The sequence below is a fragment of the Eurytemora carolleeae genome, unplaced genomic scaffold, assembly GCF_000591075.1.
Source record: "Eurytemora carolleeae unplaced genomic scaffold, Eaff_2.0 scaffold568, whole genome shotgun sequence".
NCBI classification, from domain to species: Eukaryota; Metazoa; Arthropoda; class Copepoda; order Calanoida; family Temoridae; genus Eurytemora; species Eurytemora carolleeae.
In genome coordinates this window covers 59,789-84,793 of record NW_019396882.1, presented here as the reverse complement: position 1 = coordinate 84,793, position 25,005 = coordinate 59,789, and the positions used below count along the sequence as shown (strand labels likewise).

Genomic DNA, 25,005 nt, shown 5'->3' with positions numbered 1-25,005 from the left:
CTGGCACCCCCCCCCCTTCCCTTCTTATAAATAGAGTCTAATTTGAAAATGGGAGATATCGTCGAATATTTGAAGATTTAGATTACGATGAGGCTGAGTTATGGAGAAACTGTCTGAGATGGGGATATTTGACCTCTTAAAGCAGGCATCTCCAGGTTGTTCATCTTAGACAGGGTGACGATCAGCGCAAACTCGTCATTTTGGACGTTTAGCTTGAACAGATCTCGTCCCCGGACGATTTGCAAGCTGGGCAGGACGATTCGTCTAACGTCAACGTGTGATATGAGGACATATCCTGTGACCTCACGGATATGTTGAAGGAAGGATAGATCTAGGTTCTCATCCTGGAGCCAGGTTAGCTCCAGGTTACCATCAACATACGTACAGTTCGTGTACCTTAACATTAACAAATGGTAAGTTCATCTACCTGACCTATATGTACAGATATATGAAGTTTGTGTACATTGCATATATATATATGTACAGTTTGAGTACCTAAACATATGGTACACAGTGTATAGTATACAGTGTACAGAATCTCAACATCTATTTTTGAAAAGGTGAACACTCACATTAAAGTACTTAATATAAATACATAACAACACAAAAATAGACGTTCATGAGGGTATTATACCTAATTTATATGCAGATTTTACGCTCCAAGGTTTACGAGATGTAAATATTACATAAAAATATTTTGTAAAACGTTAATATATTCGGCATTTCTATCAAATAATTAGTTTGGGACATTCTTAGTTGATCAAAAATCAACATTTTTGTAAAAAAAAATTAATCTTGACTTCGTAAATTTTTTGTTTTTAGAAAATGTCTTTTTGAATGTCTATGGAGCTGTCCATTTTTTGTCTTTCTATTGTCTGACGTCTGTGTCTGTGTCCGTGTCTGTCTATTGTCTATATCTCACCTATCTCTAAGGTTTCTATAATGATGATCTCTATTTGAAGGAACTGACATTCGTCCGTTAGTACCGATACAAACTGAAATAAAAAATATAAAAATGTGGTATTTTTGTGGGATATCAATTTATAAAGAAATGAAAAATGGGTTTGTACGTTATTACGGTTATATATATATATATTACTGTGGTTTTGGGTTAAAATGTCTAATTTCCTCAAATTATGTTTAAATATTTTCATTTCTTGCAAATTACATTTTATCCTTGAAAATGGTTTAAATTTACTAGGTTTAATCTACAGGAGAGGAAACCGGATTTGATGTAAAAATCTAAATTTAGAACTCGGCGACTACATGCGTATGCATGTATAATTAGCTCTAAATTTTGAGAACACTATTTTAAATAAACCAATAAAATGCTACTGCACAGAAACTGCATCAAAATTCTGTAGATTCTCGCAAGAATTAAAGCAGTGAGAATACCGCAGAAAATCTGCCCCCCTCCCCCCTTTGTTTCTACTCTTGAAAAAAACCGCCCACTCTCCGTTTCCTCTTGTAACCGTTGGCGATATCTGGGAGAACATGGAGAAATTATACTTGAGCAAAATAACACCAAGAGCTTCACGCGCCATTCAACAAGTTGCTCGTTAATAATTCCGGAAGGATGTCATACGCGGATGATTCCGTCTGACATCCCTGAGAAATATCAACCCAAACCTAGCTCAAGGTGTAATATCAACTGAAGGATTAAACCTAGCTGAAGGTGCAATATCAACTGAAGAATAAAACCTAACTGAAGGTGCAATATCAACTGAGGGATTAAACTCATTAAACCTATCTCAAGGTACAATATCAACTGAAGGATTAAACATCGCTGAAGGTACAATAATAACTGAAGGATTAAACCCATCTAAAGGTGCAGTATCAACTGAAGGATTAAACCTAGCTCAAGGTGCAGTATCAACTGAAGGATTAAACCCATCTAAAGTTGCAATATCAACTGAAGAATTAATAAGAATAAACCAAAGCTTTGGAATAATAATAAAAAAGCCCAGAGTACAAAATAAACTGTAGAATTGGTATAAATAAACCTAACTCAGGGTACAAAATATACTGTAGAATTGGTATAAATAAACCTAACTCAGGGTACAAAATAAACTGTAGAATTGGTATAAATAAACCTAACTCAGAGTACAAAATAAACTGTAGAATTGGTATAAATAAAACTAACTCAGGGTACAAAATAAACTGTAGAATTGGTATAAATAAACCTAACTCAGGGTACAAAATATACTGTAGAATTGATATAAATAAACCTAACTCAGGGTACAAAATATACTGTAGAATTGGTATAAATAAACCTAACTCAAGGTACAAAATAAATAATTACTAAATCTATTTCATCTACTAAAAACGGAAGAAAATTCAAGGACCTAAATATGAGGAAGATAAAAGTTTCCGGAAATATTTTAAGCCAAAAATAAGCCAAGGAAGTTACCAATGGGTTTCAAGCATAATCAAGCATTATCCATACCCATCTCCTCCTATCGTTCTAATATTTTTTAACATTTTTTTTACTGAACATATAAAAATTGAGTAAAAGTTATCAAGCCATTTTTTTTGGGGGGGGAACCCCCCTTCTAGTATCAATCTTGGGTGTACTGAGAATACATATAGAATTATCCAGGCCCTTGAATCCAAGTCAATGCCTGACATTACAAGGCCGTAAAGGCAGCCCATCATGAATAGATAGATAGATAGATAAATATAGTTAACAGATGGAATAATTAACCAAGGATACAAACACAAAGAAAAGAATGGGAATTTTCACAGATTGAGTAATTTAATGAAAAAACAATATTCATAATAATACCAGGAGAAAATCTTAATTTCTATTTTTATGAGTTTTCATTTAAAGGGACTGTAGGCGTAATTTTAAGCATCACTCTATGCAAAGAAGTCAATGCCCGATTCACAACGATGCCAAACTTTGGTTGTATGAATTAGATGTCAACGTTTATAATTTTGAAAACAGATTATTTTCAATAGTGGTTCCACTGCAAAAGTGACTTGCGCATTTCTACTGCAGAAAACATACATGAATTATCAAAATTATTCATTCTTAAACCTAGAAAAAATTACAAGATCTTCCAAATCTTTGATCAGATAAGGGTTTTAACTTGGTACCGTTGTGAATCAGGCAATGCCATCTATGAATGGGAGGTTACTTGAAATTATGCTTACAGTCCCTTTAAAATGATTTTTTAGAGTTTTAGAGTTAAGATGAATGTACTTTGTGTGGGGGACTAAAGTTCGGAAAACTTAAGTTAAACTCGGTTAAATTGTTTTAAACTCCCGGCTCCAAGTGAAAACAATGCAGCATTTTTAGTTTGAAAGGCTAATAGCAGACCTTTCCAAACCCTAGACGGAGTTTTGTTCATGATAGGGTTTAATTTGTATATCCCGGGATACCGAGGCACACAATAAAATATCATTTCTTTTTTGTTTCGACCTATAGTTGGACAGAGAGAAACTTAAGAAATTCTTTCACATTTTTATCTATCCAGGAATTCGTCGAAATAGAAATACATTAAATTTAGATTAAAATGCATCCCCGGCTTTAAAAGCCAAGGGGGGTCAGTGAAACTTAAATTTTTTTGCAACTTGCATTTTTGAGGAATGCACAAAGTTTAAACGATTGCCAACGTAAAATTTAAGCGATTTTTCATTTTATAGTAAACACTAAATTTTACCGCCAAACATAATAACGAATGCGTTACAATATATAACGTTTATAATCATTTAAGGCGCTAAAAAAATTAAGTCATTTAAATTTTATAGACAATTCCTTTNGAAAAGTTTAAACGGTTTCTTCCAAAAGAATCCAAGCAATGTCTATATAAGTAAAACAATAGGATGAAGATTGGTTGAAAAAGGGAAAAAATTCGATAAAATATTTAGGTTTACTACGTCAGACAAAAAGGAAAAAGTTTTGGGTATTTTAAGGTTTAAAGAATGTTAATAATAAACCTAAAAACCAGCCACAGTATAAAACCAACTGTAATTGAAAATGTTTGACCGCAAATAGGACTGTGTACTGTCCAGTTAAATACAGGGATAAAGTTCTACTTAAAAGGACTGTACGTAATTTAAGTGGCTTTATGGAACTGAGCACTTTTTAGCTGGAAAAACAAATATTTCTACCACATTATTTATCAGGCAAGAGTTTAAAGGACACCAGGTTTGAATCAGAATTGCCAATCTATAAATTAATCTTCATTTGGATGAATTGGTGAATTGGCAAAAAGATGAATAAATGAATGCATTCTTGTTAAAAGGACGTGTGAATGAATTAACCAAAATAAAAGGGTTTTATAGATTGTCATGAATGATTTAATGAATGAACAAATAAAATGAATGTAAAAGATACAAAGATATCTGATTAAAACTATTGGAATGCTAGGTCGAATAGATAAATAGCTATAAACTATTGACATATAAACAGCAAACACACATTAAAGTAGAAATGAACAATGGGTAATCTAAATACTTATGTGTCATTCTAGACCTATAAAGACTGCTTGGGATTTTTCACATTCAACATTACGGATTTCAGACTTAAATATTGCGGATTTCAGACTTCAATATTGCGAATTTCGGGCTTCAATATTGCGGATTTCAGACTTCAATATTGCGGATTTCAGACTTCAATATTGCGGATTTCATACTTCAATATTGCGGATTTCGGACTTTAAAATTAAACTTGAAACTTTTATGTATTATCAAAGCAAACAAAATATGTTGAGTACAATCCTGATTATAAAATGTCCCCCCACCACTCTCTCCCTTCTTTCTTAACCTAAATGATGTTATATATAAGAATTGCTCGGAGCTAGAGTAAAAACTGCCTAATAATGACCAACCCTCCAAGCCTCTCCACACAGATTAGATGTCCGTCCTATGATTTATTTTCTTTAAGCGTGTATTTTCAGCCTCCTATAATTACAGCCAACAGTTGAAATGGATTTTTAGATTAGGTTCGGTTGGATTTAAACTAAATCACGGGATACTTAACCTTATAAACTTTTGTCAATAAACTATTTTTGTATGGGAGTAATAGAGCTAAAGCTGTTACTGAAGCTTTACGTAGCTGTAGCTGTATGTAGCTGTACGTAATTGTACGTAGCTGTGCGTAGCTGTGTACGTAGCTGTATCTGTAGCTGTATCTGTGCTGTAGTTGTAGCTGTAGTTTTAGGTATCTAACCTTGTTTCAGCCCCCCCCCCCCCTCCCTCCTATCCTACGATCTTGACAATCTGATTTTAAAAATTTGTTTAAATAAACTTTTTAAATTTTCAGGTCTTTGGCTTGGAGACAAGAAATAGATGAGGTTGAAGATTAAAGATTTGGATTTAATCTCATTTGATCCAGACTTGAAATTAAAGATTGATTATTTTCTATTCGACAGATTTAAAGTTAAGGGTTGGAACATTTATAATTTCTGCTTTATAAAATCAGAATTAGCTTTATAGAATTCTGAGTTAGGTTTGAAATGTAGTAGTTGTCTCGTTAACTCTTGATAGAATCTTTTAGATCAGAATTCTAATCATGCTACCTATCTATCTATTTATCTATCTATTTATCTATTCTTTCTATCTTTCTATCCAGGTGGGTAGGTAGGACAGGTACCTATCTTTCGATCTTATACTCTCCTCCTATCCAAATGAGAAACCAGTAACCAATTCAAAAATGTCAACCTAAAATAATCTTGTTTAATTGTGCCCCGAGGCCCCCCCACCCGGGGTAAAAAGTTTAAACGTTGTTTAATTACATCCAAGTGAATTTAGAGCCATATATACGTGCGCAGAATTAAAATGCCTGTTTTCAGACACAAGGGCTAATGAGTGGTTTAAGTTTTATCTAACTACATATAAAACCACTATCTATCCAACCGCCACTTGTGGTTTTTTATCGTTTTGGCTAGTTTTAAGTTGGTTTTTTTTTTAAAGTTTTGGTTAGTTATAAGATGGTTTTCAGAGTTTTGGCTAGTTTTAAGATGGGTTTTCAGAGTTTTGGTTAGTTTTAAGATGGTGGTTTTAAAGTTTTGGTTAGTTATAAGATGGGTTTTCAGAGTTTTGGTTAGTAATAAGATAGGTTTCTCAGAATTTTGGCTAGTTTTAAGATGGGTTTTCATAGTTTTGGCTAGTTTTAAGTTTTTTTTTTTTTTCATAGTTTTGGCTAGTTTTAAGATGGGGTTTTCAGAGTTTTAGCTAGTTTTAAGATGGGTTTTTCAGAATTTTGGCTAGTTTTAAAATTGGTTTTCAGAGTTTTTGGTTCCACAAAAATCTGAAAAGTTTTACAATTTTAAAAATAGTTTTTTTGTATAAAATGTTGCTTTCTTTTTGACCCCGAAAGACAAAATATGAAAAAATAACGATTTTTATTGCATGAGGTAGGTTTGTTTTTCCTTTTTATTCTCTCTTCCGATAAATAATGCATTATAATTTGATAAACGCAAACTTTAACAGAATTACAGTTTTGAAATGTTTAAAGTTATACAGCTAAGTTTTTAAGGCCTATTAATAAGTGAGCCACTCACTTGTTTTCCTTATCTACAACAACAAAAATTAAAATGTTCAACTTTGACGAGAAAATAAAATATAATTTGTCTTAAATGGAAAACCTCAAACTAAGACGGAGCATGAAAAAGTAACAAATTGGTTCATAAAGGTTTATCGACAGCCTCTCTTCCATATGTACCCAAAAAAAAACACATTTTTTAAGAAAGGTGGAGGGGCAGAGGGGGTTAATGGATAATGAAGATAAATAAGAGTAAAGATTATGAAGAAAAGCATAGGAAAGATAATGAGTGATAATCTGCGAAATCTTCCAGCTTTGTTTTCCCTTTCCCGTGGTCAACAATACAAGAGTCAAGTTTCAGGGGGGGGGGTAACCTGGAGAGGGAGGGGGGGGAAGATGAGATTGAGAAGGTTCAGATATAAGTTGAGATGTAGAGGGCAATGGCAGAAGCCCGACTGATAAGAACTCAAAGATAATTCTTAAGACAAGAAAACCTAACCGCCCCCCCCCCCCCCTCCCCCACCTTAAGCTGTTATACCAAGGCAAATTTTAGGGACATATAAAGCAGTAAAGAAGAGAAACTTATACTGTGTCCTCAAAAAACAAAAAATCTGTTTCAAAGGAAATTAAGGATTAAGTTCAATTGGGACTTTTTGGGACACTTTGTACGTTTGAAGAGCAATTTAAAGTATCTTGAAGGAGAAGAGTAAATAAGAATAACTTAATTCTCGTATATTGTTGAAACAATGGCGGTCAAATACTTAAATACCAAGATAATCGTTGGTTCCAGCAACATCTTTAAATATAAAAATATAATTAAATCTATTGTAGCCTCTGACCCAATTTTTTTGTGTTCCAAACCTTTCGGAATATTTGATGAGGGGGCGGCTTGGGGGTTTTTAGTCGAGCGTTACCCAAAAGTTGGCAAGATTTTTTTTACAAAAAACAAACAAAATAGAATTGTTTATTTACAGACTGGGTGAATCGGAATGCGGGAAATATAATCAACAAATCCACGAGTTTTAGGACGAAGTTTGCAAATTCTAAAGCCAATGGGTCGGCCCACCATGCAATAATATATATGCACAATTGCATAAGTGCATTCGCAAAACGAAGCAATTTATTTTTAAACCGATTGTAAACATTTGTTCTTATTCCCGTTGTATTTGATTGCAAGACTATTTTTCCTGCTGCAGCTAGAAATTTATCCCGGCTTTCTTTCTTCAAAATATATGTAAAATATAACAACTACTCATATTTTGAACTTTAATAGGATCCAAGGCTTGAAAGTGGTTGAGGCCCCGAATTATGTCGTAAAACTCCAAATACAGGTTGAGTTTAACTGTGACTAAATTGGTATAATATAAGAACCGAAAATGGGGTTTAAAAACCTTCAAACTCTATCCAGACACTAACCAACTATACAAGATACAGGGGATTCAGGTTCATAATAGAGAAGCTATTTTTTATTAGATATTACAAGCAAGATAGCCAAATTTAAAGCTAGATATCTGGCATTATAAAAACTAGCTCACCAGAAAGGAACAATGAAATGAAGGTTTAAAGAAGGGTGAAGGGTTCAGAAAAAAGATAGAGGTTAAGATGATGGGAAGGATTAACTTAGATTTAGATTAGATTAGAATAGGATAAAATTAGCTCTGGTTGCTAGAGCATCTTCAAACCTGAAGATAGGGGGTTAAGTTCTCATGGAAACCCTGGAATCACAAGGGTTTAGGTACTTTAGGTTACATCGGGTACACCTAGCACAGGAGGTTTAGTACTCCAGGTGCACCTTGCAGCACAGGGAGTGTGTTCTAGATACACATATTAGCACAGGAGGTTTAGTACTCCAGGTACACCATGTAGCACAAGAGGTTTAATACTCCAGGTTTGGGCCAATTTGTGTATGAGAAATCTTAAATATTTATTTTGAGGGCAAATTTTTTTATTTAAGAGCATTTTCAATGTATACGAAGGGGTTTTTTTAATCAAAGGGCTTTTTTGTTGGGCGCAAAACTGCTTAATTTTGGAGTAATTACCTTAAAATTCTTTAACATTTGGGGATAAAAATAAATTAAATTTAGGTGCCAATTATAAATATTTACTGGCATTCTAAAAAAGGTGCGAATTTAGGTCTGGTGGGGCAATTTGAATAAGAATGTTGGAGTATATATTAAAAAATCCAATTTGAGGACATTTTTTTAAGAAAGGGGGCAAAAATAAAAGAAATCTGAGCTTATATTGAAAAAATGTTATAATGGAATTTGAGTTTTCTTTAAGAGTTGGGGGGCAAAAATGATTGTAGGTTAAAAAAAACACTATGGGGGCCTATTTTTTCTGCAAATTTTTGAAAAATTAGTTATATTTGGAACTATATGGACCCCTATTAGGGACTTCTTGCACCCAACCCCCCAGTTGTGCGCCTACACCTGGTAGCAGAGGCGGGTTCAAGATTATAAATAGTCCAAAATCTCCAAGTCCTGGCCAAGGGTGGACGAGAGTGCATGTTTTTATTTTATATCGCTAGTATAAAGGTTGTAAAAAGGGTATAAGATTGAAATGCGTCTATCTTCAATCTTTCATCAGATTAAATTGAACAAAGAACCTGCAGGAACTTTTATTACAGGAAAATATGCTCAACAAGTTTCTTGTCTAAACATCTAGTATTATTAGATAATAAATACTTCAGCGTAGAGATCGATAACAATGTCAGGATCAATTCTGCGGAAAATTTTCAAGAAAAATCGTTTTTTTGAAGGTTGAAGATGAAATCAGAGATTGTTACTTCGCATACTTTAAAATGGACTCGGAGTAATAAATTGAAGAATAAGAATAGTGACCGCTCAGCCTCAAACAAGACTTGTAATTAGAACCAACAATATACGAATTAGAAGAACCCCGGCTACAAAAACCAAAACAATTTTTATGTCAGCAATTTTTTACTTATTTTTTACTTTTTTAAAATTTGAATATAAACGTCGAATTTTAAGTCAAAATTCAAAATTAACCAATTCTAATAAATATTTTCTGAATATTAACTTACTGGAGCCCAATTTCTTTCTTTTAAACAATCTTAGGCTCTACTTTGATCAGGCTTTGAGAAAATTTTGCAAGTTCCGAAAAAAGTGCCAGATTTTAGATCAGTAGTAATATTAATTTTGGAAGATTTCTTTGAGAAGTCGTTTAAATATAAAAAAAAATATTTATTTTGAAATATCAAAATATTTCTTTTGAAATATCAAAATATTTCTTTTGAAATATCAAAATATTTATTATTTTGTTAATATTTCTAGATTGTAAATCTTGAATAAAAAATCTAACTGAATATGGAAATCCTTTTAACTTCTAGCATAATCAAAATTTGGGTCTGTCCTAGAAAACGAGTTTTGGTCCCCCCTCCTATCAATTTTGTACATCAGGACAGACCTTCAATTTTCAACAAAATTAGTAAATATTTAGGGTTAGGTTAAGGCACTTTCGGGCCGAGCGCTGCGGCTATATGGCTGGGTAGGGGGCCCACATGACCAACTTAATCTATGTGTTCAATATGAGATGTACGTTCAAAATTTATAGGAGGGGGGGGGGGGGGGCGAGAGGGTAGGGGTCCAAAAATAGTTCTCTAGGAAATTACCCAAAATTCCGTTATAGTTAAAAACTTTGAGCCTTATTTAGGTCTTCCTTTAAAAATCTCTACTATTTCAAAATCAATAAGGTAAGCATTATTATTATGTTTCTAACCAATAAAAATAAATTGTTAAAAGCTTTTAAAAAAAGGTATGATCTCTTCCAAAATTTTATTTTATTCTTACTTTTTCCATGTCTTTGATGCTCTTTTTCTCTTGTTCTCTGAAAGCAGAATCCTCTTACAGAGAGAAGGATGAGAAAAATCGTAACCCGTCTCATCTTTCAACAGCTGTGTACAGTGTTGTGATTAACAGCTGATTAACAGCTAACTGTACTGTAAAAGTTGTTATCAAGACTGTTTTGGAAAAACATGTTGTTGCATCTCTTGTATTTTACACTTTTAACTTGAGATATTTTATATTAAAAGCACTGAGTGCTACCGCTCTGTAATTATCATTACAAAGTATGATGTTACACTTCTCTACGAGCTACATCATTCCTAACTTCTCAACGGTCCAGTTCTTCGGTTAAATTAAGATTTATCACTAACTAGGGTCTCATCAGCTGTAAAACTAGACTGATTGAAAGAGCGTGGGAAAAGTGTGTGGTAACTAAACTTGCGGATTCTCTGAATCGTATGTTTTGCGTAGTTTCATCTGACGTGAGTGTATAGATGACGTTACCAGCACCGCTCACCTGGCTAAACTGTCTACAGGTCGACTGTACCAGGGATCGCGCCGGGTCGTATCCCTAGCGGGCAGAACCAATCCGTGCCGGCCCATCACTACCCAAGGATCATCCCGCTACTCGGATTCCAAGATGGTGATCTGGTCGGTGCAGGGAGCAGTGGCTGAACCCCGACATGACCAAAACCAGTTTTAAATTGGTCAGCAGAGAGAGAGGGGGGGGGAGGGGTTGTAACCAAAACAGGTAGACGATGGGGTGGGGGGATGTTTTTATCATGTAACATAATAGTTCTTCCTAAACCTTCACACATATTTTAAAAACAAACCATAGCAAAAGTTTCAAGCTTTAAAGGTCTAAGACTTAATTGAAAATTTCTTATTCTGAAATAATTTCACTTAGAATTTTTCGAGACACCAATTCTACGGACTTTTTGTAGTAAAAAGTCCTATCGTCTATGATATACGATACGTTATTTATATATAATTTTGAATTGTGTATTTTAAATTATACCCATTAATTAAGAAAGAGTTGTTGTAAAATCATGCGAGTAAACAGTATTATATATGCTTATAATTCTACTTTAGAATTTTAGAATTATGAATTTGGAGAAATCAAATGCTAAACCATGTGGTGCCCCCCCCCTTCCCCCTACTATCTATAAGCTTTTAAAAAATGATGATCTTTTCTTAATAGGAGGTTTTTAGAGACTATGATTTCATATAATATCTTAATATATATGTATAATGTATTCAGCTATATTATATAATTATAGTATTTAGACATATTTCTGGAATGTAGAATTGGTTACTCAAGGTTTTTGAAATAGTCTTGGTATCATTTTAAACCTAATTATACATATTTCGATCTTTTATTATAATCTAAAAAGATTCAAGACTAAAGTAGTGTGTGTGTTTATATTAAAATGAGAATCTTTGTGCAAAAGATCGATTCTTAAAAAAAATGTTTTAATATTTAGACTTAAATTAAAATCTTCTAAGATTGGTCCCAGAAGTATCTAATTAGATCGGTTTAAACTAATCCTTTCCTCTAATCTTCTCACTGCACCTCCTTAATCCCTAACTAATCCCTATACTCCTTAAGATCCATATTTTTAATTACTATTGTTTATTAAAAAGTTTTCTTGAAGGATTGACAGTTTAGAAAGAAATTAAATACGATGTGTCCAATTTAATATAATCGAATATATTTAATTACAGCCCGACCAATTCAACATTATAAATATACAGTGTGTAATCTTTTAACATTTCTAAATAGTTGAATCAAAACCACTAACGGTGATTTTACAGAACAAGTAAACAAGAATTTGCATGATTTATTCGTTATAAAGTCATCACTAGCTTTGTATGTTTGCCTCACAAGATATTAATTCAAGAATTATGCTTGAATATTGCAATTTAAGATATTATCTTAAATAGACCAGTTATGAGAGCTGAGTTCTTATCTGAGAGGGCTTTAGTAATCTCTTCAAGTTAAGTAAATCAGAAGGTTATATTGATTTTCACAAAATCTCTAAAAATCTAAAAATTCACAATTTAAATTGTTGAAAAATCTACAAAAACCTGACGAAAAAATGACAGACATCGAAAGATTGAAGTGACATCATTGCATAGAGGTGGATGTGTATAGGGCAGATGTGGTTGAAACCTCTTGGTTTTGCCAGGCTTGAACACAGGCCGAATTATGCCTGACTGCATGATGCATTGATGCACTGATTGCAGGGGGAGTTTAACTACATCCATTTCTTACATAAACCATTTATCTTGAATACAGAGTCACAGATTCTGACAAATGTAAGGAATGACAATGACAGATTATCTTGTAATTATTACTTTCATCCAAAGATAAAAAAGTTCATGTGTCCATAAACCTAGTCACTGTAAACTCCGGTTCATTACAAATGCCGGGCCGACTTATAAGGAGCTAGAGCAAGCTGTACAGTACACAATACACATACATAAGGTAAAACGGGACGGTAGACCAAATAAATCAACCCCTTCTTATAGAGAGATTCTAGTGTAGGACTCTAGAGTCATGCGACAGTGGACCGTTCACAAAAATGAAAAGGAGTAAAGGATGAACAAAAATAAAATATTTACCATTTTACTGTCAATCTTTCTTTTAGGAGAAAAGATGTAAAACTAGATCAAATTGATACTTTTTAGAAACTGAATTTGTACGATTTGATTAAGAAAATTTATAAACGAAATGTTATTGTTGAATTAAAATATTGCATTTGAAGGGTTTAAGATTTAGTTTCCTATTTGCAATGTCAAGTTTTGGCTGAGTAGTGAGAAGTGTATACTCTACCCTGAGCTGGGGTTTTGAACCTTGAGCTTTGCTCCGAACCGTCTGCTCCGATCAAATCTGAGATCTAGTCCATAAATAGTTTTTATTTGTCCTCCTGATTAGAGAATATTGTCTCCCCATCCCCCCCAAAATGCCAATTAAAATAAAAAAGAATAAAAAAACATTTTGAAATTATTTTGACTTTTTCAAACAAGATTGAAATTGAGAAGTATATTGATCCCTGAATTGTTCAATCTATTTTCCTAAAATAGTACCCCCCCCCCCTCAAGAGTACCCCCTGGGGTGCTTCCCCCCCATAGTATAAAGAGAAATTATTATCTGGATTATTGAAATCTTTCACACCATACTTTGTAAACTGAAAACAATAACTAAGACACACACTACGTATATATATATAAACTTAAAACCAGCTGTTCAGAATGATCTTGTCCTTTTTTTAACTAGGAGTGTTTTTTGTTTGTTGTTGTTTTTATTCGTCCATGATTAAACAACTACAGATACAAATTTAGTAGATTTTCCGGGTTTTATTGGCGAATTTTCAAAGTTTGTGAAAATGAAACATTTTTTAATCCTTACTAGCAAAAAAGTCACCCCTGGGCCCTAAAGATAATTTGACCTAATTGGTTCAGTCAATTCGACATATATAAGAATCAAACAAACAGACCATAAACTATCCATGTTTCATATTCATATTCCTTTATAACTACAAAGCATGAGATATTACAAATAAGCAATCACAATTTACTATGCAGTTTGGACCCGCCTAACCAGGGTAGATTGTTTTGAGAGGTCACGGTGGACTAAGCCAGTGGGGTCGGTCAAATATGCCTAGAATTAGGCCGGGTACTGTCAAAAGTCTGCACGCGTCATGGAAGTTGTCATATGTCGTATGTTAGTCTGGTTAATGCAACGTTCTGTACAGAATATGGTCATAGGATCGGGTCAGTACACGCTGTTATCTGGCAGGCCGGTACAAACTGGGCAGGTCCTTTTCGAATTCAAATTTACTACGGCCCAGAGTGAGGTTGGCCCTAATTTATATTCATGTCGAGAACAGACCTCACTGAAGATTGGTCCATGACAATTGGTATACATGAAACATTGTGTATGAGGATGTTTATCTGTTTTTTTTAATTGAATAATAAATTGATTACAAGTAATTATGTATATTAGTCTCAATAAATAGTATCCATGTAAGAAAATAAGAACATATGAAAAAAATTAGAAAATTAATCATAATCTTCTCATATATAAGAAAAGGCAAAACCTTAAATATTTCAAATTATGAATTCTGATGCCGAATTGAAAAATTGGAGTCGAAGTTTAAATTTAAGCCACGGCTCAAATTTTGTTGGTTCCACTTAAATTTGTAATAAATTTTTCAAGATTTAAGACGCGGCTTAAATTCATTAAATTCTGACACTGATCGACTTATTAGTTTAAATATCAAAGGTTTACACGCTACAAGAGGTTGTAGATGAAATAAATTAGAAAATCAGAGTTTGTGGCAAGTGTTCAGTTCCTTTATAATTAAACTACAGGGTGACCCACAGAGGATGAGACTTCAGAGACGACTGTTCTGAATTTACTGTCTTAAATTCATTTTTCCCTGCAATTGAAACCCTATTTTTTTCTTTGCCAAATTATCTGATTTGCATTAAAAAAAAAACTATATTCAAGGCGGAAGACCAAATTTAAGAGATTTTCATATTTGATAGTTTTAGGTCGTCTTTACAGTCTTATTCTTTGCGGGTAAATCTGTGTTATGTGTAGGTAACGTCATTCATTTTTAACAACTTTAATTTAAATTTAAAAAATCTTGTTTTTATTTGTAATTAATGATTATTGATTGGTCTAGTCTAGATACACCCTGATACTATTAGTGAGGACGGATACTAATTCAAATTTAACAGATTTGCATTAAACCCATTAAACCTGATTTTCATTAATTAGTTCATTGATTTTAATTGACTTTTATCATTGACAGGAGCATATTTAACTATTACAAAACCGTCTGCCGTCTTAATGAATTGAATGCAAAAATCGAAATAAAGTGTTTACCAAAAATTAAAATTATTTAAAGAACTTTTAGTTTTATTTCCACTTTCGTTTTGTTCCAAAGAAAATAAAAAAATACACTGTCAATTGCGTTAAAACAGATGGGGAAAAAATGTTTTTAAATAATTAAAAAATTTAGGAAAAAATGCACAAACATTATTTTCAGTGAAACGAACTTGAAAAAACCTGATAAAAATGAAAGATCGGAAACTAAAACTTTCCAGTTTTTTGTTTTCTCGGCAAAATCTTAAAGGTAAAATGTCTCCTCACTGCCCTCATCACCTTTTTATATATTTCCTCATGAGATGACATTAAACCAGTTTTTAAGGTGTAAACAATAATAAATGCATTTAGGTCCCACGCTGTCAGATTGTACAGGCCAAAATACCCAACTGCATGACTCAGCCCTGGACCCAACAATCAGGCACTTTTCAGGCCATACCGGTTAAATTCTTTAAGAAGCAAAAAGTTTTGATTACATTTTGAAGAAACCTTTGTTTAGAGCGGACACATAGATTTCTTACAAACAGTTGGTTTCAAGCTTATAAAAGAGCAACTTAAAAAAGAGCATCTTATGAAAAGAGCATCATTAGACGGAGCAGACTTAAAAAGAGCAGCTTATGAAAAGAGCATCATTATAAGGAGCAGATTTAAAAAGAGCAGCTTATGAAAAGAGCATCATTAGAAGGAGCAGATTTAAACAGAGAAGCTTATGAAAAGAGCATCATTAGAAGGAGCAGATTTAAAAAGAGCAGCTTATGAAAAGAGCATCATTAGAAGGAGCAGATTTAAAAAGAGCAGCTTATGGAAAGAGCATCATTAAAAGGAGCAGATTTTAAAAGAGCAGCTTATGAAAAAAGCAGCTTATAAAAGAGTAACTTAAAAAAGAGCATCTTATTAAAAGAGCATCATTAGACGGAGCAGACTTAAAAGAGCAGCTTATGAAAAGAGCATCATTAGAAAGAGCAGATTTAAAAAGAGCAGCTTATGAAAAGAGCATCATTAGAAGGAGCAGACTTAAAAAGAGTAGCTTATGAAAAGAGCATCATTAACAGGAGCAGATTTTTAAAGAGCAGCTTATGAAAAAGCACCATATAAAAGAGTAAGCGTATTCATAAACTGCCTTCTTGAAGAGGGCAGCTTGTGCAAAGGCAGCTTTAAAAAATAATTAAAACTGCTCAATTTTTCCTCCTATGTCGATGGTTATAAAGTAATTTTCTCTGAAGTATCTCCTAAAAACTTAATGTATATTCTCTTTATTATTTATCTATTATAAGTAGATAATTGCTAGTGCTCTGCGGTCCAAAAGCTTGTGAAAGACAAAATAATTGAAGTAATAAAGGAAAATTACAGCTTACACTACCCAGAGGATAAATTATTTCTATTATCTACAAACTCCGCTAAAAATTAAAATGGCAAAATTAGAAGGATCGCAAGTATGAAGTACGCCATTTTTGCAACAAAGAAATTCAATTTTCAGGAAATGATAATTTTGCTATAAATGATTGCATTAGTACAGATTGTTTTTTTTATTACTCCATAAAATATAATACCATCCATTTCACATAGCTTTTATAATATATATTAAAAAAATTTTAAGTTCATATTAAAATACATATTAAGCATATAATATGTAAATTAAACCACACTTTAAGATGATGTTTTTCAAAAAAAAATTTAAGATATTGTTTACATTTAAGCGCTTCACATTGCATCTCTTTATTTTAAATGATCCTCAACTGGCATAACCAATTCACAACGGTACTCTCAGATATGAATGTCTTTGTTTTTGAAAACTGTTTCTTGTTTCAGAGTTTAACCCTGTATAGCAAGGGTGTAATGCAAGGAAAGTTAATTGCGGTCGTATATACTCTGCGTACATATTGAAACCAGTTCTCTTTGGGCGGAATTTGTAAACAAAAATAGATGCATCAGTGTTCGTTTAGTATCCGAGGAGGTTAAAAGCATTAAATTTTGATAATTTTGATAATTCACATAATAGTTTCCTATGACCAGAATATTTCATTGATTTTTTTATGTGAAAGATGGATCCCATGTCAGGCTTTGACATCCGTCTTGTGCTTACATTACCGCCCAGAGACAGTACACTGCAGTACAAAAGATGTGTACACTTCTGAAATAACTTTCCTTGCATTACATCCTTGCTGTTTTGTGTATAAGCTAACGGTATCGGATTATATTAAGTAAAACTAGGGTTAAATTCACCATGTTTGCAGGGTTTAATGTAAACAAACAATTGTACTGTTATGTAAACAAACCTTTCCGCTCGATATTTAAACCATATTCATTCATTATTCTTGGAAACCATCATGTTTATATTCATTCATCCTTCCTTTCATTTATTCATCATTCCTTTCATTTATTAACCATCCTGTTTATATTCTTGGAAACCATCCTGTTTATATTCATTCATCCTTTCTTTCATTTATTTATCATTCCTTTCATTTATAAACCATCCTGTTTATATTCTTGGGAACCATCCTGTTTATATTCATTCGTCCTTTCATTTATTTATTCTTCATTTCATTTATTCACCCTTCTTTTCATGGTTTTATTCATCCTTTCGTTTATTTAATTTTTCATCCTTCCTTTTATTTATCATTCATCATTTTACCAATTCATCCTTCCTTGCATCCATCTATTTATCCTTTTGTTTTATTCATCCTATTCCTTTCATTTCACATATTCATTTATCCTTTATCCTTTTATAATTTGTGTGGAGTATCGTTAATAATATTGATCTCGAAATTCAATGTAGGCACTTTCAACCTTGAGGATAAATAATGATAAATTGGTCGTTAAGTAATTTTAAGGTAAACATGAATCTTCAGGTAAAATTTTTAAAATTTCACCTTTTCAAATGTCAGATAAAATCGTATATTTATTTATGTGAGGTTCCGTGAATATATTCATCAGAGGTTCCGTGAATATAGTCATGAGAGGTTCCGTGAATATTTTTACGAGAGGTTGTGTGAATATATATTCATCAGAGGTTCCGTGAATATAGTCATGAGAGGTTGTGTGAATATATACATGAGAGGTTTAATTGGATCACAGACTTTGATAATATTTGACGGAAAAAAGATAATAATACAAGTTTCCGTGAATTCTAACCATACTTTACAATACAAAGTGAAAGATATATGAGGATAAATTAGTAATTATCAGTTTTATTTTATTTGATATCATTATTGTTATCATTATTACTATTATTACTATTACTACCATTATTACTATCATTATTCGAATTATCTAAACATATAGTAATTCTCTTAGCTCATATACAGGGTGTCATACACCATAGTCAATCAGTCTAAATTACGATTTTCATTTTGAAAAATTGAATAAGGCTTATATGATAAATTTCTTGTGGAAAATACTAGTTTTTTCGAGTATTATGGTTTTATTTTGGCGTTAAAACTTGGAGATAATCTTTTATGGGACGCTCTGTATATATTATTATTATTATTAAATCCTTTTTTAAAACACCAACAAAATTCATAAAAAAGGTTGAAAGGCCAGCTTAGAATCCAGAACAAAAGAAAAAAAGAAAATATCTGATTGAATTTTCAATGCTAGAAAAGAAAAATTGTTAAAAATAACATTTTTCATGAAAAACAAAGATGAGCAATTTTACTGTTAAAAGAAACGAATTGGGAAAAACTTAAGAGAAGGCGAGAAATTTAAAAATTGGGATGATTATAGTTTACCCCCTCCCATTTTTTATGGACTTTTGGCCAATTTTTGCTTAAACCATCCAACTGAAAAAAATCTAAGGGGACAAAACACAAAATCATTTTCTGGCATGAAATGGATCCATTTTATTCGAAATATTAATTGTCATTTTCCAAAAAAAAATAAAATCATAGCATTGCACGTAACTTATTCAAGGGCAGTACCTTTAATATATTGAGTATACAGTGTGCTTTGTAGTTTCATGTTTTACTAAATAAACCGGAAGCAATCAAATTTCTTTTCTTCTTTGTCATGACACCAAGCAATTACTCCCGAAGTGAAATCAACCCATCTTAGTAATGTTCCATCTCGTCAATAGATGACTCTTCCGTCGACTCAACAGGTGGGGAACACTAGCGACGCCACCGGGATTTTGACGCATTATTCAGCACCAAGATCTCCAGATCGTGGGAACTTTGGACCGGTTTATATTTAGTTGCATCCGGTTTATACAAAATATATGTTTTTGGTTAAAAATATTTTAAAAGACTTTCTTCCCCTACTTTTTTAGATTATTAAATAACGTCGACGAAAATAAAGTAAAAAATTATACAGTAAACTGATATTATATTTAAACTGTAATATTGAATTTCTTATTTTCTATGAATTTGTTCGCAGATTTCTACAATTCTTCAAAAGTCATCTTTTCAATAATAATTCCAGAAAATCTTCAGAAATTCTTTGTGAATAATGAGAAACTAGAATAATGAGAAAATAGAAACTAATAGTTAACATAGATTACTGATTTTCGATGATATGATTATTTTTGATTTTTTCAACCTGTTCCTAAACAACAAATTAGTTTACTATAGAATTTTGTTTACATTTTTTGCCGTCGTTATTTAATAATTTAAAAAAAAACAATTCTGAAACCGTATTCACCCAAAAGTACAATTTTTAACGTCGACTTTGCGCTCAAACTCAGGATTTACAGATCTTTAAAAAGATTTATATATCTCAAATGAATCCTAAAGAACACTGCATACTCAAGTTTAACTACCTAACATAGCCGGTCTGTCCTTTTAAAATAAGAAAAAGTATTTGTATTTTAAAGATAAAATCTGCATATATCTTTAATTATGGCGTCTTATAGTTTAAATAAAAAAGAAAAAAGGAATTCAAATTAAAGGGAGTGACCGGCAATGTATGGTAGCTGAACTGAGAATGTAGTATTGTGGAGAATTTTTTTAGGATTCATTTACGTTTTGAGAATCGTTTTTTCTTTAAATTATTAAATAAGAACGACAAAAGTAACAAAAATTCTACAGTAAACTAATTAATTGTTTAGGAACAGGTTGAGGAAATAAAAATTAGCATTATCATCGAAAACAAGTGATTATATTTAGTTCTTAGTTTCTGTAGTGTCTCATTGTTTACAAAAAATGTCTGTAGATTTTCTGGATTTTTTTATTGAAAAGACGACATTTGAAGAATCTGCGAACAAATTCGTAAAGAATAAGAAATTCAATATAATGATGAAAAAAATAGTTTATCCTAACATTGATTTATGAGAAATATGTTCCTAAACATTTAAATAGTTTATATTGTAGAATTTTTGATACATTTTTGTGTCGTTTTTGAATATTTAAAAAAAATCGATTCTCAAAACGTAACCACCCAAATGGATGATTTTGAACGTCGACTTTGCGCTCAAACTCAGTAATTATACATCATTAAATCGTGTTATATTTCTCAAATAAATCCTAAAAAATTTCTCCACAATACTTCATTCTCAGCTCTCATGCATTGCCGGTCACTCCCTTTAAGAACCCTATAATTTAGTTCCAAAATGCAATATAAAAAATTTTAATTTAATTTCTGGCATTTGGTTGATGTTTGTGCTGCAGAAAATCTTTATCACGCAAAAAATATTACTCCAATTTTTGTTTTCTCGTGAAGATATGTAATTTTGGGAAATCTAACTTTTTCATTTGTTTTTGTTGCAATTATTTATTTTTAATTTGTGTCTTGGTCAATTTTTATTCATTAATCATTCATTTTTAGCATTTCATTCATTCATTCATTCATACATCATTCCGTTGTCTTTTTCCCACCAAAAGCATGTTTTTTATCTATGTTTCACATCATAACTTTATATTTTCAGCCTCGCTAGACTAGGCCCAGGAATTTCATAATTTATGACAAATGTGGGATTTTAGTTTCAGAAAAATAGTCATTTTAAATAAGTAAATCTAAAATTATTTTGTTTTCAATTGAAAAATAAAAACAAATATTAATATCTAATTATTATTGCAAACATTTTTTACTGATATAAATCAAATAGTTTTTTTTTGAAAACAAGGAATAAAAAAAGTAATTTATGTATCTTTGTTTCTTGATGGAAATTATAGCTTAAATTTCAAAGGTCAATGACATCAAGGTTTAAAGATAAAAGGATTATAGAATATGAGTTTGAGCTAAGTGTTCAATTATGTAGAATTATAGCAATAATGTAAATCAAACAATTACCTAATTAGTTAATTAGTGAACAATTAAAAGTTAATTTAATAACTTAATTGGCTAAAAGTTAGTGGTTTTTACCATAATTAACGATAAAGAAGTGTGTACAAAAAGTGTACAGTAAGACACTGCTAACGTCAAGGGATGGATCGATATTTTTGAGAAATGGTTGGAAAAAAGAGTTTTTATAAAGCATCATAAAAGAACCCGACTTCAGTAAAATAGCAGATCTGCAACAAGCAACTCTGACCAGAAAAAAATTGGTAATTTTGTACCTCTTTCCATAACCTGTGATCCCTCCCTTTAAACTGATTATTTTGGTTATTTTTAAAGATCCCAATATTGGTGCTAAATATAAATATGAAGAACAGCAGCGTGAGAAAACACGAAACGGATGAATGCGCGAATTAAGTGTACAGTAATAAATGAATGAATGAATGGATGGATGAATTATTAAAGTCTATTAATTTCGTATCATTTTATAAAACAAAAAAGAGATTTAAGACGAAGGGAAAAGGGAAGGAGGGGGCAAAGTCAAAAAGAGAAAAAAAACTTTTAATATTCTTTTCTTCAACATTATTCCGTACTTATATTTATACGTATCATCTCCTTAATTTCAACGTTGTGTTCATGATATGTGTTTAGAGGTGAACATTTATAAATGATCTAGAAAAAGTTTTACTACGTACGACTCATTTTGGTTGAGGTATTTCATTGGTTAAAACATAACCCGTAATATTTCCTTATATTCCATTCTTTTACAGGTTCTTTAGACGTGTGAGGTACTTTTCTTGAGGTCTTTTCTCAAGGGCAAATTCTCAAGTGGCAACTTCCAAAATGTAAATTTAAAGTTAGGTCAGGCCATCTTAGGCGCCGCAGGCTGCATTGGGGCTGAGCGCTGCGACTAGAACAGACATAGGAAATTGGAAATTGCACATTTGGGAAGCTTCCACTTGGGAAACCCACCTTGGGAAAACACCCTTGGAAAAATATTTTTGTGAAAGTACATCTGAGATGTTCTAAAATTCTCAAAAATTGATGTAATTATAAACAAATATTTTAAATACGATTTTAGAAAATGAACTTAAAGCTCTTCTGCCATCTAAGCTTGGTGACATGAGTTCCTAGCTGTGTAGAGAAGTACAGGAGATGATGAAAGGAAAATTTGATATACACATATGAATATTTAAAATACAACTTTAGAAATTGATCTTAAAGCTTTTCTCCCAACCCTAGCTTGATGACATAAATTCCTAGCTGTGTAGTAGTGAGAGAGATGATGAAAGGAAACTTTGATATGAACATTGAACATACGAATATTTAAAAACAACTTTAGAAGATTAACTAAAAGCTTTAATGCCATCCAAGCTTGATGCCATAAATTCCTAGGTGTGTAGTAGTGAAGTGAAGGAGATGATGAAAGGATAGATTAGATGCAGAAGAATGACTTGACGAACTCTTGTATGTAATAATGACCGTTTTAAGTAGAAAAAAGTGAGAAGTTAATCCGCGCGCATCTAAACTTGAAACTGCCGCGTAATATTCTCACAAATAAACTCATAAATGTTTCAAAATGTGTGTTTGGGGGGAGGGGGGGGGGGCGGGAGAAAGGGCGGGGGGGAGACAGAAAGATATGTGTTTTAAAAAAGGAAGTTAAATAATGAACATTTTGATGATTAAAATCGAACGTTTGATCAAATATAAGATGATCCTTCTTATTAATTTTATAAAAAACATTATACACAAATTTCATATGTAATGACAAAACAAACCTAGAGACTGTATTTCTTGTTTGGTGAATTCAAAATTCAATTACAAAACTGTAATTTTCAGTTAAAATTTCCCATGGCATTATATTCAATATAAAATAACGGTGGTTCAGCGGAGAATTGAAAAAATCAACCTGTAGAAATATCAAGAAAAATCAACCCCTAGAAATCTCAAGAAAAATCAACCCCTAGAAATCTCAAGAAAAAAACAACCGGTAGAAATCTTAAGAAAAATCAACCTTTATAAATCTAAAAAACATCTGTAGAAACCTCAAGAAAAATCACACTGTAGAAATCTCACCAAAAAACCTGTAGAAATCTCTCTTAAAAAAAAAATTGACAAAAAACCTGGTTTGCACGTAAACAAAGAAACCTGAGATTAAGGCAATAAGCTTAGACAGTTACGGTTAATCTGAATAAAGCCTTAAACACTAACTAATAAATTCAATAACTTATAACTTCCTTGTAATGAGCTGAGCATTTGCCACAAAAACAAATTGTCTTATCCCATCTATTCACAATCTGATGGTGTAAACCTTCGATAATAATCCAAACAAATTAATAGTTTAAAATATCAAAGGTCTGCAACATCAGATTGCAAAGATATATATAGGGAATAACCAGATAATCTATGATTTGGCGCAACACAAACACACATATAAGAATGTGCACATTTTATATACAGCAAGTTTACAGTTTGCAAAGAAGCACGGATTTCATGTATAAAGAGTCAAGGCAACCTTATAAAATATATTCAGTCTCTCTCTCTATACAACGCGATATGGTTCAGTAAACTGTATTATTTTACATTGAAGGATAGATAGATAGATAGATAGATAGATAGATAGATAGATAGATAGATAGATAGATAGATAGATAGATAGATAGATAGATAGATAGATAGATAAAAAAGATAAATAATGTTTGCAAAACATGGTAAGATTAAGACGCGTTGAAAGAATATTGCTCAACAACCTCAAGATCCTAATATTTTTAATTTTCAAAAACACAACAAGACAAAAATTTTCTGTAAATATCGATTTGATTAACTATATCGTAAATGCGAAAATTCTGCCCAATTTTTCTTCATATTCGAAATTTTTTCAAGTGATTTTTAAAAATTCCACGGGCAACACCGGGCATTTGCTACTATGATACAAATAATATGAAGTATGCACAGGTATAATGAGATATTTTTTCTAGAACCCTGTATATATAGGCAGGACCCCGGGGGGATATATAAATATTGTATATGAAGTACAACTGATATCCGATATATTTGTCAATGCAGCGGGAAATTTCAATTTCAAAATTTAATTTTTATTTTTATTATTTATAGCACCCATAGCCCTGAGAATTGATGTGAAATGGATAGTTTTGTCGTTAAATAATTCAGTATGTGCTTCTGCTGGTTTCGAGCAGTCCCACCTTACAAATTTGAAGTCCATGAATGAATACATAAACTAAATACATTAAACCTTTTTAACTTCTCTTGTTTCATGAAAAAAATATGCAGATAGATAATTAGGTAGATTAATAGATAGACACAAAGCTGCACATATAGATAAATAGATATACACAGATATAAATAGATTTTTAGATTACTAGATTAGTAGATAGACATAGATAGATCTATTGATAATAGATACAAAGATAGATTGTATATAGACGAATAGATTGACATATAGATTCATATATGGATAAATAGATAGAAATATAGATAGATATTTAGGTATATATAGATATAGATAGATAGATATGCAGATTTAAGAGATCCATAGAAATTCCAAAGAGCTAGATATGTAAAGAAAGAAAGAAAGATAGAAATTATAA

At 31.9% G+C, this 25,005-nt stretch overlaps 1 protein-coding gene across 3 annotated transcripts in view; it reads right to left on the bottom strand.

Annotated features, from left to right (window-relative positions):
- LOC111709702 (epidermal growth factor receptor) overlaps positions 1–25,005 on the bottom strand; it is a 61,473-nt gene that overhangs the window by 18,938 nt on the left and 17,530 nt on the right. For 2 of the 3 annotated variants that reach the window (XM_023483570.1, XM_023483571.1), the window contains exons 1-3: positions 10,300–10,831; positions 923–995; positions 134–396 (exon numbers count right to left, since the gene is read on the bottom strand). In XM_023483570.1, the coding sequence (XP_023339338.1) occupies positions 134–396; positions 923–995; positions 10,300–10,393 (430 nt within the window). In that variant the 5' untranslated portion in view covers positions 10,394–10,831. Of the gene's footprint in view, positions 1–133; positions 397–922; positions 996–10,299; positions 10,832–25,005 lie in introns of those variants that run through there. The other variant, XM_023483572.1, reaches the window with a different exon arrangement.